This window comes from Canis lupus, chromosome 20, assembly GCF_003254725.2.
Source record: "Canis lupus dingo isolate Sandy chromosome 20, ASM325472v2, whole genome shotgun sequence".
Taxonomy (NCBI): Eukaryota; Metazoa; Chordata; class Mammalia; order Carnivora; family Canidae; genus Canis; species Canis lupus.
This window is the reverse complement of record NC_064262.1, coordinates 22,832,495-22,856,479: the sequence shown is the minus strand read 5'-3', so window position 1 is coordinate 22,856,479 and position 23,985 is coordinate 22,832,495. Positions and strand designations below refer to the sequence as shown.

The window sequence follows — 23,985 nt, the reverse complement described above, 5'->3', positions numbered from 1 at the left end:
AGGTTAAAGCACTATTATTAATACCATACAGACGAATCATGGCCTGTACTATTATTAATAACTGTAGCAATAATATCTAACTGTAAGCAATCGCTCTACACTATTGGTCACTGCAGATCATTCTTGGCTTTCTAATGTGAACAACATTGCAGCTCAAGGCTGATGTAGACTAGAGTTCCCATTGCATCAGAATAGCACAGTAGTTCAATAATTTTGTCCCGAGAAGACAGAGATGCAGAACAAAAAAGAAGTGAACGAACAAGTCAGCCTTTCCATTCTCCACGTCCTTTCTTTCCCATTTTGCCAATCTGATTTCACTCAAAGTGACTCATGGTGCAACAGAAAACATGAAAATTGCCTTCAGATGTGCAGAGGTTAGTAACTACTTAGTTTTCAAAACCAGCTCATCTTCCAGTAACACTATAGTTGCCTTCCATTCCATTTCACTTAGCTCGGCATCTGAACAGCTGCAAAAAAAAAAAAAAAAAAAAAAAAAAAAAGGCCTTTAAGTCCGGAGCACATTAGGTTGGACACTCAAAAGGGGGGTATTTTAAAGGAGGCTGTGTGTATTCCGACTGCCAGGGAAGGCATTGCCATCTCGCTTCACACTAGGGATTTCTGCTGGTCTCTTTCTGTCTTTTCATCTCAATTTTGCACTTTGCCCCTTGCTCTGTCGCGAGGCCACACTTTTCCTGTAACCAACCTCTTAGAGCCAATCAAGAAGTCAAGGAGAGGAAAAAGAAAAAAAAAGAGAGAGAAAGAGAGAGAGAGAGAAAGAAGAAGAAAAAGAAAAAAACGCCCGCCCGCTCCCAATTTCCTTCGCTCAGCTGCTCACCAACCGCAGAGCCGACGGAGCCCGAGCCGCTGTCACTTCTAACCCAGCTCAGCTGATCGGTTGCCGCCGCCGCCGCCGCCGGATTCCAGAGGGGGTCAGAAGCAGAAGCCGAGCGCAGAGACGAGAGACATGGACGTGAATTTCGCCCCGCTCCGCGCCTGGGAAGATTTCTTCCCCGGCTCTGACCGCTTTGCCCGGCCGGACTTCAGGGACATTTCCAAATGGAACAACCGCGTCGTGAGCAACCTGCTCTATTATCAGACCAACTACCTGGTGGTAGCTGCCATGATGATTTCCGTTGTGGGGTAAGTGGGGTTACCCCCCCTCCCGGGGCACCCATCGGGGGCGAGGCCGTGGGGCTCGGGGCGGACGGCACCCCGGCCTCTGCAAGCGCTCCCCAGCGGCCTCCGCCCTGGCAAGTGCAAGCGGTCAGGCCGGTGGAAACTTGTCGGGGCGAGGCCGTAGCAATCGGGGCGCAGGGTGGGGGGTGCAGGGTGGGGGCTGCGGGGTGGGGGGCGGGGGTCCGGGGCGGGGGGAGGTCTCTGCTACCTCCCCGTGCCTCGGGCGGAGTCGTGTGGGGACTCCCAGGGGTGAGGCGATTTTGCCAGCTTCGGACAAGCAATGCAAAAGATTTTTTTTTTTAATTAATTTATTTTTAATTAATTAAAAAATTTTTAAATTGTGCCCTGATGGTTGTAGATATTTGCAGCGCCCCAGTCTTTTAAAAATAAGAGCGGGATCCCCGGGTGGCTCAGCGGTGTAGCACCTGCCTTGGGCCCAGGGCGTGCGACCCTGGAGACCCGGGATCGAGTCCCACGTCGGGCTCCCTGCATGGAGCCTGCTTCTCCCTCTGCCTAAATCTCTGCCCCTCTCTCTCTCTCTCTCTGTGTGTCTCTCGTGAATATATAAATAAAAAATGCTAAAAATAAATAAAAATAAATAAAAAATAAAAATAAGAGAGAAGTGGTGTAACCCTATCCCCCAGCTGGCTGGCGGGAACAGGCACCGCCCTGGGAGACTTGGGTGACCTGGGTGTGGATTCGAAATCTGCATTCTTGGGGGTATTAGTGTTAAAAGGGCACCTAAGAAGCCTGGTGCCTGCTGCAGCGTATGAGGAAGAGGAGCTCAGGGAGCAAGGGGGTGGGTGCTTCCTGGAGGCGCACCTCCTGCCCTGACTCTGAGGATGACTCGCGCCTTCTCTTGCTTTTCTCCTCCAGGAGTTGTCAGGCGTGGCCGCTTTTGTCCCCTTCACTTCCTAGCCCGTGGTCTCAGCCTGTTATTAAAGGCCTTCTCAATACCAGATCTTAAAATCAAAAGGGTTCTGTGTCATATAAGATTCCACCCGCTTCTGGTGCACACGACACCTGCTTTACTAGAAACCACCTCTTCTTGTAGTGTACCCTTTAAGAAATGCTTCTCCCGCTTTTACAGGTTGGCAATATTCTAGATCTTGCTGATTCTGTGCATCTTTGAAGAAAAAGCCAACCTCACACTTTACAAGGGAACTCGCTTGCCATTACCGAGGGAAAGTACACGCTGGCCTGGGGCAAAGAGATATCCAAACTTGGAGGGTGTGGGAAAGGCCAAAAAGGGTGGTTTCTTTCTTTCTTCTTTCTTCTTCTTTTTTTAATGTCTGGATACTCAGACTTTTTTTTTTTTTTTAAGATTTTATTTATTTATTTATGAGACACCCACAGAGACAGACAGAGACACAGGCAGAGGAAGAAGCAGGCTCCACGTAAGACCTGATCCTGGGTCTCCAGGATCACGCCCTGGGCCAAAGGCAGGCACTAAACCGCTGAGCCACCCCGGCTGGCTGCCGGGTGGTTTCTTAGGTTGGTTTGCCGATCTTTGGCTTACTTACTATTGAGTCACTTCTCTGGGCCAGACACAAAACACACCAAGATCAGTCAGACCGGAATTCTAGCCCAACGGCATGTGGCAATTGTTGAGAAGCTATAGGACCAAGAACACAGCACAGAAGGGAGAGTTCACAATTTCTAGATGTTGTTCAGAGTAGTTGCTGCCCTGCAGAAGAGAACGCTCATTTGTGGGCTGCAGTAGACAGTTGCACCGATCCTCATCCTGTGTTGCTTAAGGAATCACAAACGCTGAGAATGACTTGGTGTGTGGAGGGCACAGGCTCTGAGCTGACTGAATTGGCGTGGCAGCCAAGTTAAAATTAGTTGGGGTAGGACAGGCCTGAGGTCTGAGGCAGCGGCCTCCTGAGAACTTTCCTCTAACCTTATGCTTGACGCTCCTTTCCCAGGACACTAAGAATTATCTTTAAAACATAATAGTTTATGGGATTGCATCTCTTAGTTTGCTTTCTTTTTCTTTTCTCCCTCTTGGTAAAGAAGCAAGTCAGACTTTTATCTGGTGATCTAGATATGAGGCTTTTTTTTTTTAAGTAATCCTCAAAATTTAGATGTCGGACAAGGTGTGACACAGACCAGTCAAATGTTTGGAAAAAACAATTGCTTTTCAAAGAGATGTACTGCCCAGACCAGACGCATAGGCTTGGGCAGTCTTGCTGCTTTGATGGAATCCATTTTTCACTGTGAAGGTCAGGGTCCAGCCCCCTAACTAAATATAGCTCCCTCATTATGGGGCCTTAGACTCCTAACTCAGGCAGTTTAGGAGTGTTGTCCCTTCCCTGTCTCCTTTTCAAATTAGAAATGTTGATAGGGAGTGAAATTTTTGAAGGTAAAAGTAAAAAATAGCCATCTTTGTTTTTTATTATTCTTATTTTTTTATTATTCTTGTTTTTAAAAAACTTATAAAAGATACAGGCCAGAAGTAAATTGTTTTGAAACTTATATGTGTGTAAAATATGAGATTTCCTTCATACCCCAGGAAAAATTTGGTGTATGACCTTTGACTGTTTTCTCTGCATCCACAAACACATAGTAATTTTTCTACAAACGACTTTTTTCTTTCTTTATAATCTAGTAATAATAAAAGCAAACAGTTATTGAGTATTGAATGCTCTGTGTACCAGGTATTTGCTAAGTAATTTACCTGCATTATCTCATGTGACCCAGTGAGATGAGATGATATTATTATTACTGTTATTATTCCTGAGGCTCAGAGTATAAAGGACTTGCTCAAAGTCACAGGCCCAGTTATGTATTCTGAACTAATGTGCCCTCTTTTTTTTTTTTTTTTTTTTAAGATTTTTTAATTTATTTGAGAGAGAAAAAGAACACAAGTTGGTGGGGAAGGGGAGAGGGAGACAGAGAAGCAGGCTCCCTTCCCTTCTGAACAGGGAGCCCAACACCAGGGCTCCCTCCCAGGACCCTGGGATCACCACCTGAAGCCGAAGGTAGATGCTTAACTGACTGAGCCACCCAGGAGCCCCAATGTGCTATCTTCTTATGAGTCATGAAGTTTAGAATTATAGTCTCTGAAAGCTGGAAGAAACTAAATATCTTCAGGGTCAGAGAGCTTAGTTGACTCTGGAACATTTCTCATTCTAAAGAGAACTCTCCTCTAGGTGATGTCAGTCTAGGTGGGTCAGAGGCATGTTAGAGGCTGCTTATCTGGATCTTCCACAGCATCTGATAGTTTCCCATATCTTGGTAGAGAGTGTGTGAAAACATGGCATGGGGGTTTACTGCAGAACGGATCATGTTCAAAGTGTGTTCTTCAGTGGTTCCATCCCTTAGTAGTGAGGAGGGTACTCCAGGGCATTGTTGGAGGACTCTAGCTTCAACTGGGAATTCTCCTATGTTGAAAACTGGCTTGGGTCAGGATGGAGAGAGGCCTGCCCTTCTAGATCACAGGAAGGAAGAGAGAAAACCAAGTAGATATCATCTAGCTCCAAAAACAACAGAAAGGGCTGCCTTTACCAAGATGCAAATTAAGCGGGATTAAGGTAGAGAGAAATCTGTATGTGAGCTCCTGATGGGCAGGGCTTTGTAATCCATGGTCAGAAAATTGGTCTTTATCCTAAAAGCATGGATTACTAGGCATGTGACTTCCACTCAGTAGGTCTACTCTGCCTCTTAGATTAATTCTGAGTAAGTCTCTTGGCTAACAGCCCTTGTTAAAGATAATAGTCATATCTTCTGGCTCTTCAAATAGTATAAAGTAGTGGTTCAGAGTTCAGTAAATTTTAAATCCCAACTGCCAGTCATTAGCTGTGTGACCTTGGACTTCAGCTACACCTGTGCCTCAGCCTCCTCATCTATAAATGAGACTAAATATAGTGCCTGCCTCATATGGTTTCTGTGAGGATTACCCAAATTACTATAGGCAAAGTTCTTAGAATAGTGTCTAGCTCCTAGTTTTGGCTCCACTTATGTTACTTATTATTATTACTTTTATCATTGTTGGTGCGAGAAACATAGACAGCATTTTTAATCCCAATACCTCCATCCTCCCAAGCTCCAGTTGCCAACATACTTACTCTTGCTTCTCCTTCAAGACTCAGCTTTGGTACCATCTCTTTGAGGAAACATTTTCCCTTTGTCCCTCATTCCCTTGTGTTAATTGGGCCACACACCTGTGCCTGTATCTTTCCTGGTAGTTACCTCACAGGCTTTTAAATTGTCTGTTTACTTGTCTCCACTCTGGGCTATATAAATTCCTTGAGGCTAGAGGCTGTGGGTTTTGTTTGTGATTGCTTTTTCTTTTTCTTGTTGTGGTTATCATTACTTTTATTCACTGTATCCCTGAGGCCTACTATATAGCAGATGCTTAGTTGGTGAATGCAGAGTAAATAATTGAACAGAAGGCCTCAACATAATCACAGGGGCAACTTTTAACCTACCTAACAGAACAAATTATTTTGAAGCACATAGCAGCACACCAGTACACAGCAATAGCATGCTCCTAAAGTGATTCTAACTGGGTCATTGCTGATAGCCCTTGCTACACATTGATTTGGATTATTACAGCATAAAATTTCAGTATAGAAAAGGTTATGATTTAAACTCCTTGCTAATTCATATTGTCCTTGTAGAATTTTGATGAAATCCTCTCTTGCCAGCTTCCTCAATGTCAGCACTATGGACAATCAGACTCATATAATTCTTTGTGGTACAGGGCTGTCCTTTGTATTGTAGGATATTTAGCAACATCCCCACTCTCTACCCTCTGAATGCCAGTAGTACCCAGGCCATGCAAAAAATGCCTTCAGACATTGCCATATGTCCCTGAGGGATCAAAATAACCCCTGGTTGAGAACCATAGCTTAGTTTCCAAGAAAATCATGATAATTTAGTGATCACCTTTACTAAATTCACGTTGGTTTATAGCAAGTTACAAGAACAGAGTTCTTGGCAGTTACTTAGCAAAAACAGTTTGATTTTTAGCTCCTGGCTTCTGACTTTTCAAACTTAAGAATGGAGCAGATTTGAAGCTTACAGCGTTTTGATTACTACCCTTGATTTATTTTATTTATTTTTTTTTAAATTTTATTTATTTATGATAGTCACAGAGAGAGAGAGAGAGAGAGGCAGAGACACAGGCAGAGGGAGAAGCAGGCTCCATGCACCGGGAGCCCGATGTGGGATTCGATCCTGGGTCTCCAGGATCGCGCCCTAGGCCAAAGGCAGGCGCCAAACCGCTGCGCCACCTAGGGATCCACTACCCTTGATTTATTAAATGTATTATGCTATCATTCTTTTATTAGTCGCCTGGAAGCCTCTACTGATTCCACAAACTCATTTTCTGTTGTGTGATAGCATTCTGGCAGTTGCTTTTATTCGTTTTTGCTCAAAAGTTCACTCACTCTGGAGTTCCACTATCATAAAATCGGAGTTATGTCACTTAATGTAAAGTGCCTTAAGGCCCAAGGAGTAATAATATTTAAACAGCAGCTGCTGTTATTATGTTAAATCCTAGGTTACAGGTATATTTGGAATTCTGACAGCTGTGCATTCTCTTAAAAGTATTAGATGATGGATATATTTTAATGCTTTTGTCATAATTCCAACTTGTATTTCTTATAAACACTCGTGTTTCACTTAAAGACTTCAGTTCCTTCTTGAGATTCAGGCATCACTTCAGAAGAGATTGAGTGAATTAAAAGGGATAGCACGAATAACAAGTTGGGAAGTGTATGTTTTGCTGAAAGTGTTTTGCATATTTTAAATCAAGAAAAATGTCTACAATTGAAGAATAGATGACTTACCTCCTCCATCCTTGACACAGTACATCTTGGCACTAGATATTCTTTTTTTTTTTTTTTTTCTTTAAGTAATCTGTACCCTCAACATGGGGCTTGAACTCACAACCCCAAGATCAAGAGTCACACTCTCCACTGACTGAGCCAGCCAAGCACCTCTAGGTATTCTTTTTATATCATGCACAGCAATAGAAGTTCCTGCCTCTATTTTCAAAGTGAGAAGCAGAGGCAACACCTAATAGCACTTGGAGTTTAAGTGCTCAGCATGTGATACATTCTGGTTGTAGACAGGAATTTCTGTGCTTAATAGAATGCCAAAAGATTTGAGCTGGAGAAATCTAAAGTGTGGGCCATGGAGCAGCAGCATCTTTCACCCTGAGAGCTTGTTGGAAATGCAGAATTCCAGGCCCCCATCCAGACCTACTGAATCAGAGTCCGCTTTCTGACAAGACTCCCAGATGATTCATAGGCACATTAAAATTTAAGAAACGCTAGTCTGGTCTGGTTCAAAAGAAACACTGAGAAAATTTAAATAAATGTATTCATATGCCCAGGTGTCAGCTTCAGCAATTCTAAATATATACTTCTTGGATGAGTCCAGGATCTTAACTTCCCAAGTGATTCTGATATATACTCCCAAGTTGAAATTGAGAAGCACTGATCCCATCAAACTCTCAGTTTCACAATTGTCAAAACCTAATAAGGACCAAAAACTGCTAATAAATAGTAGCCTCTTTTATTAATGTGCACTAAAATACCTTTTCTGTTAAGTCATATTGCAAATATTTTGAAGCTCCTAATTAACCAAATTCAGCTCAATTGCCGAGTCTCACACATTTGTATTATTTGCCTTTCTTGTTCTCACAAATTCCTCCCTGCCATCAGGATTCTCGTTTTCTGGCATGGCATCAAAAAGCACCAGCCACATGCAGAATTTGCAAACATATAAATGTGTCCAGTGCATCTCTCACTAAAAGGCTCATTTATTTTCATATGTGTATGGTCCAGCCTCCCCTTTAAGCCAGCATACTATAGCTGCTGAATGAGCCCATGTATTCTTAAAGTGTCTCTCCACCATGTGGCCTGTGGAGGCGTTACCAGAGGATGGAAACTCCAGCTGCCACTTTATGCTTCTAGTTGCTTGAAATGACAAGGGGTTTTGGAAGGCTGGTACTTCTGTTTGAAAAGAGCATTACTTTAGCCTTTTCAAAATGAGTGTGGTCCCATAATATGTCTGAGGCCTGTGGCTGCCAGTGTCTAATATTGAAAAATAGTCAATAAAAACAAAAATTGTTTTTACCTTTTAATGCTGCAAAGATGAAAAACCCAAGTTTCTAGTTGGAAGAAAAGGATAAGAGAGGAAGAAAAGGATAAGAGAGCCCTGGGATGCTCTGGATCGGAATGTATTGAAACATTTGCAGATGAAATTAATTGCAGTTCTTTTATGCCAAAACCTAGTGGAAAGGTTTTTAAGATCAACCAGCTTCCACACCACTGCTACAATATTACTCTTCTTTTTCTTGCTTCATTCACTCCACAAAGATTATGAAGCATTTACCAATTCTCAGGTACCATGCTAGGAGATAGAGTAGAGAATAAGACACTGTGATTCTTGGGATCCCTGGGTGGCGCAGCGGTTTAGCACCTGCCTTTGGCACAGGGCCCGATCCTGGAGACCCGGGATCGAATCCCACATTGGGCTCCCAGTGCATGGAGCCTGCTTCTCCTCTGCCTATGTCTCTGCCTTCTCTCTGTGTGTGACTATCATAAAAAAAAAAAAAAAAAAAAAGACACTGTGATTCCTACATTCATCATGTTTAGCGTCTAGAGGGGCAGCAAGATGAAACTATAGACATAATAATTTTTTTTTTGGACATAATAATTTTTATACCAAGTGTACAGAGATAGACATCTACATAAACACATTCTTTACAAACTGACTTACCTTCTTTTCCCTGTACATTATGATTCCAAATTTTAAAACTCAGGTGTTGAAAATGGGAGAGGCATTGAGTATGTGGACAGGGGAAAGGATAAATCCTCATTTCCTTCCCATTCTCCCCTGCAGCTCAGACATCTTTGACTCAGCTGAAGCAGTATTTACTGAGTTCCTGCTGTGTGCCAGACACTGTGTAGGCACTGAGGGTACAAACAGGAATACAACCTCACCCTGCCTTCCCAGTCCTCCCAGAATTAATCCCTTCCTGTCCTCCTATACCTCTATCTGCACTTGAGGCAGGGCATGTGCAATCCTGGCATATATCTTTCCCTGATGGGTCATGTGCTTCTTCTGAGGTAAGAACTTTAAGAAGGTGTTGACAGCTCAATAAAAATGTAATCTCAAAATTCTTTATCTAATAAGGGTTGCCTTCCATTAAATCCTTGGACATCATTTATGCAACCTTATTCTTGACTTCTCCCCACATATTTAAAATATTTCCTGCCACCATCAGCCTGGGGATGGTAATTTCTGTCTCCTTTTCCTACATTAGGATTTATAATGATTCTGGATAAGTGTGCAGGTGAGCATATTTTGGATTCCTGGGCCCTTTCTTAGAAGGCAAAGCTCTCAATCTACTTAGTAGGGGTTGAGAGCTCTGCATAAGAAATCCAATTCTAAAAAGATGAACTTGACCTTAATACCAAATTGTGAAGCACTATTGGAAATTTCTTATTCTTTTCCTTCTGGACAATTGAATTCTATCCTTTATCACTCAGCTTCAGAATACATACCCAAAGGGCTTGGCTTCTTGTTTCAGAGAACACTTTCATGCCTGTAATCTGAGACAGAAGCTGCAGCCTGCCTCTCATTCTGCCAGGATTTACCAGAGACAGGAAGGATTTCCCAGCCTGCCCTTCCATTGAGCCAGTCAGTAATGAAGACTCCACTCAGAAGGCAGAAAGTCCAGCTCAAATAGAAAACCGAGGCTTTGGTTCCTGCTTCTATTAATCTGCTTCAGTATGCCATCACTGTGGCTTCTCCCTGTCTCAGAAACAGAAGGAATGCAGGAACTGGGTGTTCGTGGGAGGTAAATAGGCAGGAGCCTCCTTGTAAAAAGGAAGATTATGTATCACCAGGCCCATTTGCATCTGCCCATCCCCAGCCTTCTCAGTGCTGTAAGAACTTGCCATGTGAAAACAATGGAATTTACTCTACTGGAAGGATTCAGAAAGAACAGTTTGTAAAGAAAGATCTTTCCACCTCAGTTTCAAAACATTATTTGTGAGAGTAACCATCAGTTCCTAATTGTTGAAAGCAATGATAAGTATACACGAGGGTTCATTATACTATTCTCTCTAACATCGTATTCGAAATTTGCTTTATATAAAGTTTAAAAAGGAATAATTGCAAACCAGTCAGATCCTTGTACACTGTTACTTGAAGCTCCGTCGCTGTGGGAAGTCTAAGATATATGGCTTCTAAACCAGGCCCGACTCACTGTTTATTAAGAATAAAATAAGTAGGCAGCCCAGGTGGCTCAGTGGTTTAGCGCCGCCTTCAGCCCAGGGCCTGATACTGGAGACCCAGGATCGAGTCCCTGTCAGGCTCTCTGCATGGAGCCTGCTTCTCCCTCTGCCTGTGTCTCTGCTTCTCTCTCTCTCTCTCTCTCTCTCTCTCTCTCTGTGTCTCTCATGAATAAATGAATAAAATCTTAAAAAAAAAAAGAATAAAATAAGCAATTTGCTTAATAAACACAAAAGAAAACTGGAGGTTCATAAGGTATGTCTTATTGTGAATATTTTAAACATGCCAACTGCTGCCAAGACAGTGGATCATTTGAGTGTTTAGTTTCATGGTGCCAAGTTCACAGGATGCAGCAGATATACAGTACCAACAAGAATGCAGTAAATACTGGGTCTCCTTCACTCAAATGGTTAAGAACATCTCAATGTTAGGTTAGTATGCCCTTTTCATGACAAAAGAGGCAGGCTCCCATCCCACCTCAACTGCTCCAAAGTCTCCTTTACCTGGTGATTATTAGGCCAAGGTTACCTTAATCGTGTTGACTCAAAGTTGCTTTGTACATTTACATTTATACTTTCCAGTCAGAAATATTACCTGCCAGGATGGAAGCCATGTTGGGAAACCAGTATAACCATGGAAGGCTGCTGGGGCTATCTGAGGAATCAATGAGCAAGAGGGGCCTAAATAGACAGGTCTGCAGGATTATGAGTCTCCTTCTGTGCTACCCTCCTCCCCCTCCTGATCCCCAGCACACACTAGCAGCAAGACTTACAGAGATCCTCCTGCCAGCAAGTTAAAGGGCCTTTTCATTCCATCTGACAATGTCACCGTCATTATACCTCACATCTGCATGGATATTCATATGATATTTCCTACTTTTCTTTTTCCTCTGTTCGTTTCATCGTAACTCTGTGAAGGTACGAATTCAGGGACTATTTCTCCAGTAATATTTAGTGTACAATGAGAATAATAGTGATTTGTCCAAAATAAATCTCCTGTCCCTCCTTTCGTGGCCATGGAAAGTTGCTGAGCTTCCTTTAAATAACATGAAAATGTGCTAGATCCTTACCTACCTTTTTTCTTTCTTTCAGCATACACGTATTGAATATCTACTGTGTGCCAGGCTCTGCACTAGGTGCTGTGGAGAAAATGTTACAGTCCCTGCCCTCATAGAACTCAGTCACCAGTGGGAAACAGACGTGCATCCAATCCTCATTCCAGTAAATGTATAAGCACCACTGTGATGAGGCTAGGAAGGAGAGGCATATGGTGCTATGACGTCGTCAGAGAGACAGGGATGAGCTGATTAGGCTGTGTTTTGAAGGAAGTAGGAGTGAATCAGGCAGAGAATGGCTTGTGCACAGGCCTGTGGAGGCCAGAGACAGGGTGAGGTCTAGAGGTAAATCAAAACCCCAGGGGCTGGAGCAGGTGTATGAGAAGACCGCAGGCAGGGCTGCTGCTAGCCCTCAGGCTCCCTCAGACTGATTGCTGAAAGCACCCCTTACTGCTAGCAGATGCAGCCTAAGCCAAATTGTTTGGTGAGTCAAAAGTGGCCTGGATTGTAGCCTCCCCATTTACTACCCTAGCCAGGCTTCCTTGTGCCAGGTACAAATTACACAACTGGATGCAGTGGCCCTGGCTATACCGACAGGGAGGGGCCAGACCCTGTGGGGCCTTGGAACATGTGTAACAAATTGTGTTTTTATTCTAAGACCAAGGAGAAGCAAGAAAATGAATGGGTGGATTCATATTTGCAATGACCCCTCTGGCTGTTTAAGGACCACAGAAAAACATCACCAATTTAGAGAAATCCACTGTGAGTAAATTGTTCCCCCCACCCCCCCTGCTTTTTTGGTGAGTCAGGCTTCCTCAGGAACCAAACTACAAAAATAGCTTTTTGGGTTAGAAAGTTGGGACTCGGGGCAGAGCGGCTTCTACTGCTCCAGAAGTATTTTGCTCCCTTTCTGGTTCTTGATGCCTTTGCAGTGAGCCCAGAGTTACCAACTGTGCACCCGTCTTGATCTGACCATCTCTGTTTTGGTAAACTTAGCACCGACTCTAAAGTTGGGTTTGGGACATATTTACTAACCAGTCTGTTCCCTAGCTTGCTTATATGTAGAGTGAGATGTGTTTTTAAAGATCTATCTTAGCCCTAAAATTCCATTTTCAGCCGAGTTTGTTTGTTTGTTCACTCTTCAAGAACTTGTGCTGAAACTAGCTCTAGCTAGCTGAATCATGTTGGCGCATTCAGGACATGTGTCCACACCTGCTGATGGCCACCTTCCTTCAGAGAGAAACGGGAATGCTGAGGGATTTCCCAGAATGCCCCTTCGCTGCTGATCCCAACTGGAAGGATACTGAGAATGGGTGGGTGTGGGGGAGGGGGAGGCAGATTCCTGAAGCTGCTTAACAATACACAAGGGGTTACATTATGAATTGCTGTCACGGTTGCATCAGCTGGTACCCTTTTCTCTCCCCTAGACCCCCTTTGAATATGTCTCCTCACTTCTCCAGGCTGTCAGTTTATTCATCTGTGTAATGGGACTGAATCTTTGAATGCTCTGCTACAGGATTCTGTGATGGGATTGTAAACCTTTTTCCAACCATCAATATTTCCAGTAGAATTTTTAACCATTGCAGTGATTTATTTATTTACTCAGTTACTTTCTTATGGAATAGGATGTATATGTATGTAGGTATATATTTTTATCTCACAAGAGAAAAACATTGAATGCTTTTGGCTTGTTAAACTAGGTCCTGTTTCCATCAAGGATGGAAAGCCACATTTTTTCCCTCTGTCCTCTCTCCCCTCTCTGTCCTCCTCCCTTCCCTTTATCTTCCTGCCTCCCTTCCTTATACACTTCCTCATGGGGGGGGGGGGGGTGCGGGGGGAGTATACCAGTAAATGAAACTCTACCCCCCAGAGCCCAGTGGCAATCGTCTCCTTGGAAGCTGGGGCCACATATTTGTGGGAGTTTTTACCTAAGGTTTCCTGGGCTCTCTTGAGACTGGAGTGACAAGAGAGCCCAGCTGTTGACTTTTAAAAAGCTTCCCTCCCTCTCAGATGAGAACTGCCTCCCAAGTCCCTGCACTCCCTGGAAAATGAAACTCTAGAGGGTGGTGTATGTGTTTTATTTTCCTCCAAGTGCAAGTAGGTGCCAAGGCATTGGAGTGGTACAGATTTTACTCTTTTGTTAGAATGGAATGTCACTTAAGAAGAATAAAGGAAGAAAGACCGTTTCTGCTCTGAGTAACTTTGCTCATTTTTTCCAGCTTGGAAACTTGGTTACTTTCTAATTATAGATTGTGGCTGGGTGTGTTGTAAGCTAAAACCAGTTCTATAGGGCCCTGTGCTCTGTTCATTTTGCTCTTGACCATGAGCAACAGGAACAGGTGAAAAGCAAATTTGGAATTGCTTGAGTCAGGCCTGGATTTTTTGTTGTTCTTTGTCCTGGGCTTTATTTAGACATTCAACATAGATGCCTACTTTGCTTGTCCCAAGGAAAATAGACAAAGCTTGGCATACTTTTATTATATGCTTCACCTCATAAATTATTTTAATAGGTATTCTACAAAGAACTGAGTAGGGTACCTTTGCTACTTTGCTTCCAACCAGCCGTCTTTTATTTGCAGCTTTATGCAAAGCAGTTTTGTTAACCTTGAACCCTCCACTCTAGTTTTTTGAGTTAATGTTGATCTTTGCTTTTCTTGACAGCTCAAAAATATTTGGGTTAAACTAATAAACAAATGGGAATAAACTACCCATGATGCTACTACTACCCAACATAAACACTCTAGTCTTTCAGTATAATTTCTTTCGGGATTTTCTGGGTGCTAGGAATGAGATTTATTAATCAGTGACAGTTTCTGGGCCTCTCCACCCAGTTTCCTTACCACCTGCTAAAAAAGATTTTGTTTTTGCCCTATCCAGTTCTTCCATTCTCCAGGCCTATAATTGTCTTTCCCAGATCTGGGCAGAAGGACGGCATAACCCAGATCAAATTTTTTATTTATTTATTTATTTATTTATTTATTTATTTATTTATTTATTATAGAATTTATTCCTTGAGACACACAGAGAGAGATGCAGGCAGAGGGAGAAGCAGACTCCACTCAGGGAACCTGATGTGGGACTCGATCCTGGGTCTCCAGGATCACGCCCTGGACTGAAGGCATTGCTAAACTGCTGAGCTACCGGGGCTGCCCCAGATCAAATTTTAAAACAGAAAAAGTACAGAGTGACTCTGGACCCAGATGATAAAGAACTGATGAAGGACACACAGAATAGTTCAACTGCTGGATGCTGGGAAAGCTTGGGGGAGTGGGGTGGTGCACCTGGCCACAAGAGGATCTGGAGAATCAGTAGGGAACCAAGGTTTGTGTGGAAGAAAGAACAGCTTCGCTGTGGCATATGAATTGCAATCGCGTTAATGTTATTGGAGAGATGACGGAAATAAAGGTGGGCTGTTGTAGCTGGCCTGTGCCAAGCCTGGGTCGTAGACTAGGAACCAGTTACTTTTATATTTTCTTTTCTTAGATGTTCATTTTATTTCTGATTACAAAATAACATACTAATTGTAAAAATCTTGACTTCTAAGCTACGTAACATATATAAATCTAACAGAGAGAATGTATTATGATTTCTTTTACCCACTCAGTAGATTACTAATGTCTTCCCATATTATTATTTTAAAATTGCTGCACCACCTCTAGTAAATTGGTGGCCATATACGTTATTTCTAAAATATTTTAATCATAAATACCACTCGTGAATATTGTTACAACCCAATCTTTGCATTTTGTATTTATTTCCTTAGATTTTATTCTGAGGAAGAGATTTATTGCCTAGAAGGGGATGAATATTTGCAAGAGTTTTGAATGAAATAAGCAACTTACTATTATAGGGCTTAACTTTAAGTTACGTAGTACTAAGCACTGCACTGCTTTTGCCACTGTTTAATTCCATGCATTTTAATAGAAATGTTTAATTTTTCCAAAGTAGTTTCACATTGATTATGTCCCTGATTTGCCCATTAAGGTATGCAATACTTCTTAGTCTTATTTGAAACTATTTCAGATAGCTTTTGTGTTTCAGAAGGCAGAATCAGAGCTACAATGTAAAAGGATTATTTAAAAAAGAATCTTAGTTATCCCAAATATGAATTCTTTTTTTTTTTTTAAAGATTTTATTTATTTATTCATGATAGTCACAGAGAGAGAGAGAGGCAGAGACATAGGCAGAGGGAGAAGCAGGCTCCATGCAGGGAGCCCGATGTGGGATTCGATCCAGGGTCTCCAGGATCATGCCCTGGGCCAAAGGCAGGCACCAAACCGCTGTGCCACCCAGGGATCCCCCAAATATGAATTCTACTCTAAGTCTGAATCCTTCATCTGTTCTATTTCAGAAAAAGTAAGTTCTTGGCATCACCTCCCATTCCCGTCCCCACCCCCCTTTCTAAATCGGTCACATTGATATTCAGAGCGTGATAAAAACACACTGACCCTCATTGTCCTTCCTGAGTAAATACTCATTAAGCCTGTTGTGAGGGTTAAAAAGTTAGTAACTCATGTACAAATGTCATATTAAGGGTTCTGTGTGCATAGTTGGTTGGGGTGGCAGTGGGGGCTACCACACCCAGTTATTCTCACTAATGAAACACTGGGTCTAACTTTCCTCTTTAGTATCTACAGTAGTGTAAACTTTGGCTCATGTAACAATGAAGTCATAGGCTCTGTGCTTGGAGATCTCAGTTGATAACCCATCTCCTAATGACACTCTCGGCCCTTTTAAAGAATTAGAATGGATTTTCTGTGCCTGGAGTCATAAACTCAAATACCTCCATGGGCCAGACGGGTGATGTAAGAGAACAATGCAGGGCAGCTATTAGAGAAGCAGTGATGAATGGTGGCTCACTGAGGGCCTCTGTGTCAGAAATGCAGTAGATGGTGGTAGGGATGGGGGCTAATTGGAGAATATTTGTTCTATCTGAAAGAGAAGGTGCTCCAGCCAGTTGTTGACATGTGGTAAAGTGGGTCTACTCTTAGATTTTTCTCATTTACAGGAAAAGCTAGAAATCCCAAGTTGTGTGGATTTTTTTAAAAACACGTCAGGGGGATCCCTGGGTGGCGCAGTGGTTTGGCGCCTGCCTTTGGCCCAGGGCGCGATCCTGGAGACCCAGGATCGAGTCCCACGTCGGGCTCCCGGTGCATGGAGCCTGCTTCTCCCTCTGCCTATGTCTCTGCCTCTCTCTCTCTCTCTGTGACGATCATAAATAAATAAATAAAAATTTAAAAAAAAATTAAAAAAAAAAAAACACGTCAGGGTTCAAATAAAAGTTTTTTTTAAACAGTGTGCGAGCCAAACACAAATGTGATAGTAGACTGGACCTGACCCTTGGAGGCCATCATGTACATCTGTCATGGCAGCTCCTATGAGAATTTAAATAAACCTGAAGAGCTTGGAAAATACGTGAGCACTGTCCTGGGTGTGTACTAGAGCCCAGGATGTAATGAAACAATCCCTCCAAAAGAGGTGGTCTCTCTTAAATTTTAAAAGCCTCTTAGCTCTTTGCTGCATTTACGGTGAGAATGAAGACCATTCTCAGCAGTCGGACTATTGATTTCCAGCAAATGTCAGCATCACTCTGCAGGGACACACAGGTATTGTGAAAGGCCCCACAAGATCCTCGGGGGAGACTTCAGTCACATTAGCATGGAACTCACTCTCCTTGGAGGAGAAAGCAGCAGCTCGGGGCTAACAAACTGGGGGAAAGAGACGGAGACAGGCCACTGCTCATACTATCTGGAGTCATGTACAGAACGTGACCAAGGGCATTACACTGGGCTTCCATGACAAGCCGAGTTCTGCATATGCTCTCTTCCCCAGCAACGTTGTTATGCAGGAGAATGGCGCTCTTGTTGAAATCCAAAATTTCGTGGGTGAAAAATACATTCGCAGGGTTCAGAGGAGGCCAGGCCTTGCTTATTTGGCATCTCAAGCCCAGGAGAATAAGTTAATTCTTGAAGGAAACGACATTGAACATGTATCAAATTCAGCTGCTCTGGTTCAGCAACCACAGCAGTTGAAAACAAAGATATAAAAAAAAAGTGGTGGATGGTACCTGTGTTTCTGGAAAAGGAACCATTCAGCTAGGTGACAAACAAGATCGAAGCTACAGAAACAGCAAGATGCTCATTTGTGGTATGTTTTAAAATGCAATAAAAGCCACGTATGGATTGGGCGGGGGATGTCTTTGAAAATTGTGGGTCTCTAATAAGATGGACCGGTTTGGGGATGTCAGACTTCCCAACTGTCAGTCTTGGCTCCACCATTTTCTCACCTCCATGCCTCAGTTTCTTCATTTGAGAAATGAATAAAGAGTATCTACTTCATCACGTTATAAGGATTAAATGAGACAATTTAGGTAAAATGCTGAGTAAGTACTCAACTTACTGATTAATGATTTGACTCCTCACCTTCCTCATCTTCACCTCCTGCTGCTACCACTTCTGACCTAGTCTCCCTCTTTTCTTCATATTCCAGGTTCCTGAGCCCCTTCAACATGATCCTTGGAGGCATTGTTGTGGTGCTCGTGTTCACGGGGTTTGTGTGGGCAGCCCACAACAAAGACATTCTCCGGCGGATGAAGAAGCAGTATCCCACAACATTTGTCATGGTGGTCATGTTGGCTAGCTACTTCCTCATATCCATGTTTGGGGGAGTCATGGTCTTTGTGTTTGGCATCACTTTTCCTTTGTTGCGTAAGTGAACCTCAGTCTTCTTTTCTTATGCCATAAAAAACCCCAATCCCTCCACCCACCAAATAGGAACGATTGTTCATTGAAAATTACCTAACCTGTTCTTTATGTGTGTCAGCATGTCTGCAAAATTATCAGAATTTTCTGCGACAGCAGATCAAGGTGTGATGGCTCACTAATTCCACAGATAAATATTGAGTGCCTGCTCTGTGACCGACACTCTTCTGGGGACAGAACAATGCACAAAGAAATACACATCCCAAGTCCCATGGCAAGAAATTTGTACAGCCTATGTCAGTCTCCAGATTTGTCTAATATTCTAGTCTCTCAGTCTTAAAGTGCTATTCATACTGTCGTGACACAAGAATGAATGTGTTTCATTTAGAAGTAAACTATTTACTCTCTGCTTACTCAGTAGATCATGTTTAGTATCAAAGTTCCCTAAGAATAATTGGCCCACAGTGTAGCTACCAAGTATTCAGATTTTGGTGGAAAGAACTAGGTAGCTTCTAAATTGTACATGCATCAGTTATTGTGCAAACACTTGAAACCTGAGATAGAGAATAGATAGAATTCCAATCTCATCAGCAGAAATCCAATTAAAGTTCTACTCTATTAAGTGATGGGAAGATCCTTTTTAACTTTTTTTTAAAAGATTTTATTTATTTATTTATTCATGACAGGAAGAGAGAGAGAGAGAGAGAGAGAGAGGCAGAGGGAGAAGCAGGCTCCATGCAGGAAGCCTGACGTGGTGGTCTCCAGGATCATGCCCTGGGCTGAAGGTGGTGCTAAACTGCTGGGCTACTGGGGCTGCCCCTTTGTAGCTTTTAATAGCAATTCATATGCACATTTATTTCATTAAATAAAATCAGTTGTTTGTTTGGGGTTATGTTAGATTATGCCCAGAATATTTATGGATGAATCCCACACCTTATTGAGCAAAATATTTTTGTTTTTAAATATTTATTTAATTATTTATTTATTTATTTATAGATTTTATTTATTCACGAGAGACACAGAAAAAGAGGCAGAGACACAGGCAGAGGGAGGAGAAGCAGGCTCCATGCAAGGAGCCTGATGAGGGACTCGATCCCAGGAATCCGGGATCACGCCCTGAGCCAAAGGCAGACGCTCAAAGCTGAGCCACCCAGGCATCCCAAATATTTATTTATTTGTTTAAATAATCTCTATATCCAATGTGGAGCTTGAATTAATGACCGCAAGATCAAGAGTCGCTGCCCTTCTGGCTGAGCCAGCCAGGCATCCTTAATTGGACAAAATACTTGATTCAGCAAATTCAGACTTTTTGAAATATTCCTTAAGTTTTCCTATGTGCTAGAGGCTTAGTATTTCAAAGATCCTGCTTTGACACACAGCTTGTTAACTTCAATACCTTTTCACATCAGGGCCTGAGACAGGCCAGTCTAATGAAATATATCATAGGTAGAGAGTCAAGTACCCAGATTTCTATTTCTACACCTGCTGAAAACCAGCCATGTGATTTGGACCAGATATCCTGTATGGGCTGCAGTTCACTCATCTATAAAATAAGGAAAATAGGATTAGTAACTCCTAGACCTTGATGATTATCAGAATCATACATGACACTTAAAAAATATATATATATGGATTGCCCAGCCCTAATAACCCTTAGAGATCTTGATTCTGTGAGTTGACAGTGGGGCTGCCAAAACCTGTATTTTTAGAAAGTGCCTCAAATGTTCCCAATGGCCGTCTGGGTTGGGAGCCTCCAGATACAATGCACATCAGTGTTTCTCAAAATGATCATCTAAGATCACATAAATGAGAATCATCTAGAGTGAATATTGGCTTTTTACATTGTAGAGCCCTACCACAGTTTTACTGGTCTGAATTTTGGATGATGGAGACCTGAAATTCTTTTTAACAACCCCTCTAGGTGACTTATATGTATGTGCATAGGAGTTTGAAAATCACTGATGTAGATCTCTTGCTGTGCCTGTTTAAAATACAAATCCCCAGGCCCATCTCTTTATGGTTTTGGTTCAGGAGGTCCAGGAGAGGGACCAGGGAATGTTTCTTAATAAGCAAACGTAATTCTAAATGATGAAGCAAATTTGAAGGAACCTTAGAGTACCTGAGAGCTATAAAACCTTTAGTTTTTATCTATACACCTATATCCAGCACTTTGGAGGCATGTCCTAGGTGGACTTCACCCGTGTGCTTCCTGCTGAGAAGCAAATGCAGATAATCCATGAAATGATTGTGAGTTCCTTTCTGGAAAACGCTGTGAGTCGTTTTTTATGTAAATTGGAATCCTGTTGATTCACTTTGGATTCCAAGGCATTTAAGTAGCAGCCAAAAGGTAACAACATCAACCTGAGAGAGAGAGAATGTGGTTGCCAGATTAAGGTCCTTCCTGCTATATAGGTTTTCCTTCACACACAAAGAAAACATAATATATGACTTAACGAAGAGCTTTGGATCAAGTCCAAGGATCCATTTGAGAACTTGGATCAATTAGAGAACCAGATTAGTCTATAGCTAACTGAGGCGAGGTTTCCCCAAAGTGTGAAGACAGGAGCGTTTAGGTTGCTGTGGAAAAGAACTGTTACTTTCACACTAACCACGTTTCACTTCCCCACAGTGATGTTCATCCACGCGTCGTTGAGACTTCGGAATCTCAAGAACAAACTGGAGAATAAAATGGAGGGGATAGGTTTGAAGAGGACACCGATGGGCATTGTCCTAGATGCCCTAGAACAGCAGGAAGAAACTGTCAGCAAATTCGCTGACTATATCAGCAAAGTGAAGGAATAAATACAGCTGACCTGCTGAGAGGACTGCAGCAGACATCAGGTTGCAGTCTGCCCTTATCCAGACCTACTTCCCATATGTGTTCTTGAAATAGGAGGTGCCTGTACCATCCACCTATCTATGGCAGCATGCATGTGTAGGTCCAACTGTTAACATCTCCGATGTTCCAGAGAGAAGCCCTCAGAAACTGCAAGAAACTACCCTCCTCTTATGCCTGAAGTTTCAAGTGTGTTTATGCAAACTGATAAGAAGTGGATCACACTTATTTCTTTAGAGAAATAAATGAGAAAGAATTTTGCATTGTACAGCAACAGTACTGTTAACTTGTAGGAAAAAACTAATTGTAAAGTATCAAGGCAATATGAGTAAATGAAAAAAAAAACCTGTTAAAGTAGATGTCATGCATTAGCCTGTTTTAATCCCCCCAAGCCCCCAGCATCCTCCAAAAATATTTCCTGGGACCCTAATATGTGCGGTCTAAACTATTTCAGTTTTTATTATTATTCTTTCAAAATCGAAGACGATCTGTCTCACTTTGCTGCCTGTTGGACATGCAGTGGAAACTGGATAAACCGGTTTTTATTTTGTTTACAAGTATAAAGATAGCTGTTGAGAAGAATATTTTGTCAAATTTTGGTAAAATTTTGAAATGCTAGTAATGCCTTTTCACTAGCAGGTATTTGTTGCAACCTAAATATCATCCTTTACGGAGGTTATAGCTACATGCCCTATATTATTCTTGACGGTCTTGTTTAAAAAAAAGCAACAACAAAAAAATAAAATATGAGTTCTGTTTATATTGCTTATTTTTTTTTGTTATGACAGAAAGGTGTCCAAGATAATTATGTTTCCTATATTGTTTTTCACTGTTTAGTTTTTAACTGGAACATTTAGAAAGAAGAAAATCAATGTACATTGTATTGATTCCTTAGGGGCACAAAAAGAACAATAATGGCTGATTGTTTGAAACCTGAATGGCACCTGCAGATGACCAAGCAAAAAGACTTATGAAAATGCGAGTCATCAATGGCTTCTGCACTTCATAAAACTTTTAGATAGCAGTTGTTACAACCGTATGTTTTTATAGATAGGCATTAGAATCAAGATAGCATGAGTTTATATATCCTGTTACTTTCTTCCTTTTATTTCTCATGTATTTAGAAATAGATCATACAAAAATGTTTTGCTTGCCAATTGAGTGATTTCATAGCTGAACAGAAAACATTTGGGTTTCCCTAACACTGAATTATGAAGACAACTGGAGCAGTACTTACTGAAGAGACTGTGTGTGTCCTAAAAGAAGCAGCAACAGCATATGCTGCTCCTGGTTTTTCTTGCATTTTCATTTTTCAGCCAACCTGCAGCCTCCATCTCTAGCACAGTGATATAGCCATGACTTGATAGACATGGTCTAGAGTTTGTACCCTTACCCAAATATGGAGAATAAAATTTATCGAAGATTTTTATTTGTGAGGCTTTGTTTAATGCACATCTGTTGCTAAATATCTGGGATACTTGGTGACAGCTCTGTAAACGATAAGGACGTGAGGACATGCTAAACGGCAAAAGCCACTCAGCTTGTGTTTCAAATACTGTAGTCTCTGCCTACCCCCATCCCCCATCAGTGCTTTTGCTTTCCATGGTTTCGGTTACCTGCAGTCAGCCTTGGTCCAGAAGCAGATGATCCTTCTGACACATCGTCAGGAGATCAACAGTAGACAAATACTATGTCACAATGCCTACGTCATTCCCCTCACTTCATCTCTATAGGAGGCATTTTCTCATCTCACATCATCACAGAAGAAGGGGGAGTACATGCAATAAGATAATTTTGAGAGACCACATTCACATAACTTTTATCACAACTTTTATCATATTATTATTGTTCTAACTTGTTAGTTTTTGTTGTTAATCTCTGTGCCAGATTTATAAATTAATCTTTGTTGTAGGCATGTACAGGAAAAAAACTATGTATGGGGGTTCAGTACTATGTGGTTTCAGGCATCCACTGGGGTCCTTGAACATATGCCAACTGGATGGGGGGAGGACTACAATACGGTTTAATAAAACTCTAATACTTTATTAATTTCCAGCCAGAATAAAATTGAATTCCAATGGGTCCCTTTTTTAAACCTGACATAATTGAGCCCCTTCTATTTTTCTTTTCTTTTTTTTTTTTTTAAGGTTTTATTTATTCATGAGAGACACACAGAGAGAGGTAGAGACATAGGCAGAGGGAGAAGCAGGCTCCCTGTGGGGAGCCTGATGTGGGACTCCATCCCAGGACCCCGGGATCATGCCCTGAGCAGAAGGCAGATGCTCAACCGCTGAGCCACCCAGGCGCCGCCCCCCTTCTATTTTCCTACATGAATTCTGTAGACTGAGTGCAATCTATTTGGAAAAAGTGACAACTTAAATTAAAAAATATACTCATAATTACTAATGGTTGGTGGTCAATTCTGGGAGGATAATAATATAAAAATGTAGCATGTAAGTGTTGTAAATTACTCCATTTTAAAACAAATTAGGGATCCCTGGGTGGCTCAGCAGTTTGGCGCCTGCCTTTGGCCCAGGGCGTGATCCTGGAGTCCCAGGATGGGTCCCGCATCGGGCTCCCAGCATGGAGCCTGCTTCTCTCTCTGCCTTTCTCTCTCTCTCTGTATCTCTCATGAATAAATAAATAAAATCTTTAAAAAATAAAAAAGAAAACAATTTAAGGGGTGCCTGGTTGGCTCGGTCAGTAGAATATGTGACTCTTGATCTCAGGGTTGTGAGTTTGAGCCCCATTTTGGGTGTAGAGATTACTTAAAAATAAAATTGTGTAAAAAATAAAAAATAAAAAACAAAATCTTCAGGATCCCTGGGTGGCTCAGCAGTTTGGCACCTGCCTTTGGCCCGAGGCGTGATCCTGGAGACCCAGGATCAGGTCCCGTGTCGGGCTCCCTGTGTGGAGCCTGCTTCTCCCTCTGCCTGTGTCTCTGCCTCTCTCTCTCTGTG

General features: G+C 42.2%; 1 protein-coding gene across 1 annotated transcript; it reads left to right on the top strand.

Moving 5' to 3' along the window:
- Nucleotides 1–540: 540 nt before the first annotated feature.
- ARL6IP5 (ADP ribosylation factor like GTPase 6 interacting protein 5) lies at nucleotides 541–22,454 on the top strand. Its single transcript, XM_025456538.3, has 3 exons — nucleotides 541–1,140; nucleotides 17,978–18,195; nucleotides 20,819–22,454. Exons 1-3 carry the CDS (start codon nucleotides 965–967, stop codon nucleotides 20,989–20,991), a joined length of 567 nt encoding a protein of 188 aa, XP_025312323.1. The 5' UTR covers nucleotides 541–964; the 3' UTR covers nucleotides 20,992–22,454.
- Nucleotides 22,455–23,985: the final 1,531 nt, after the last annotated feature.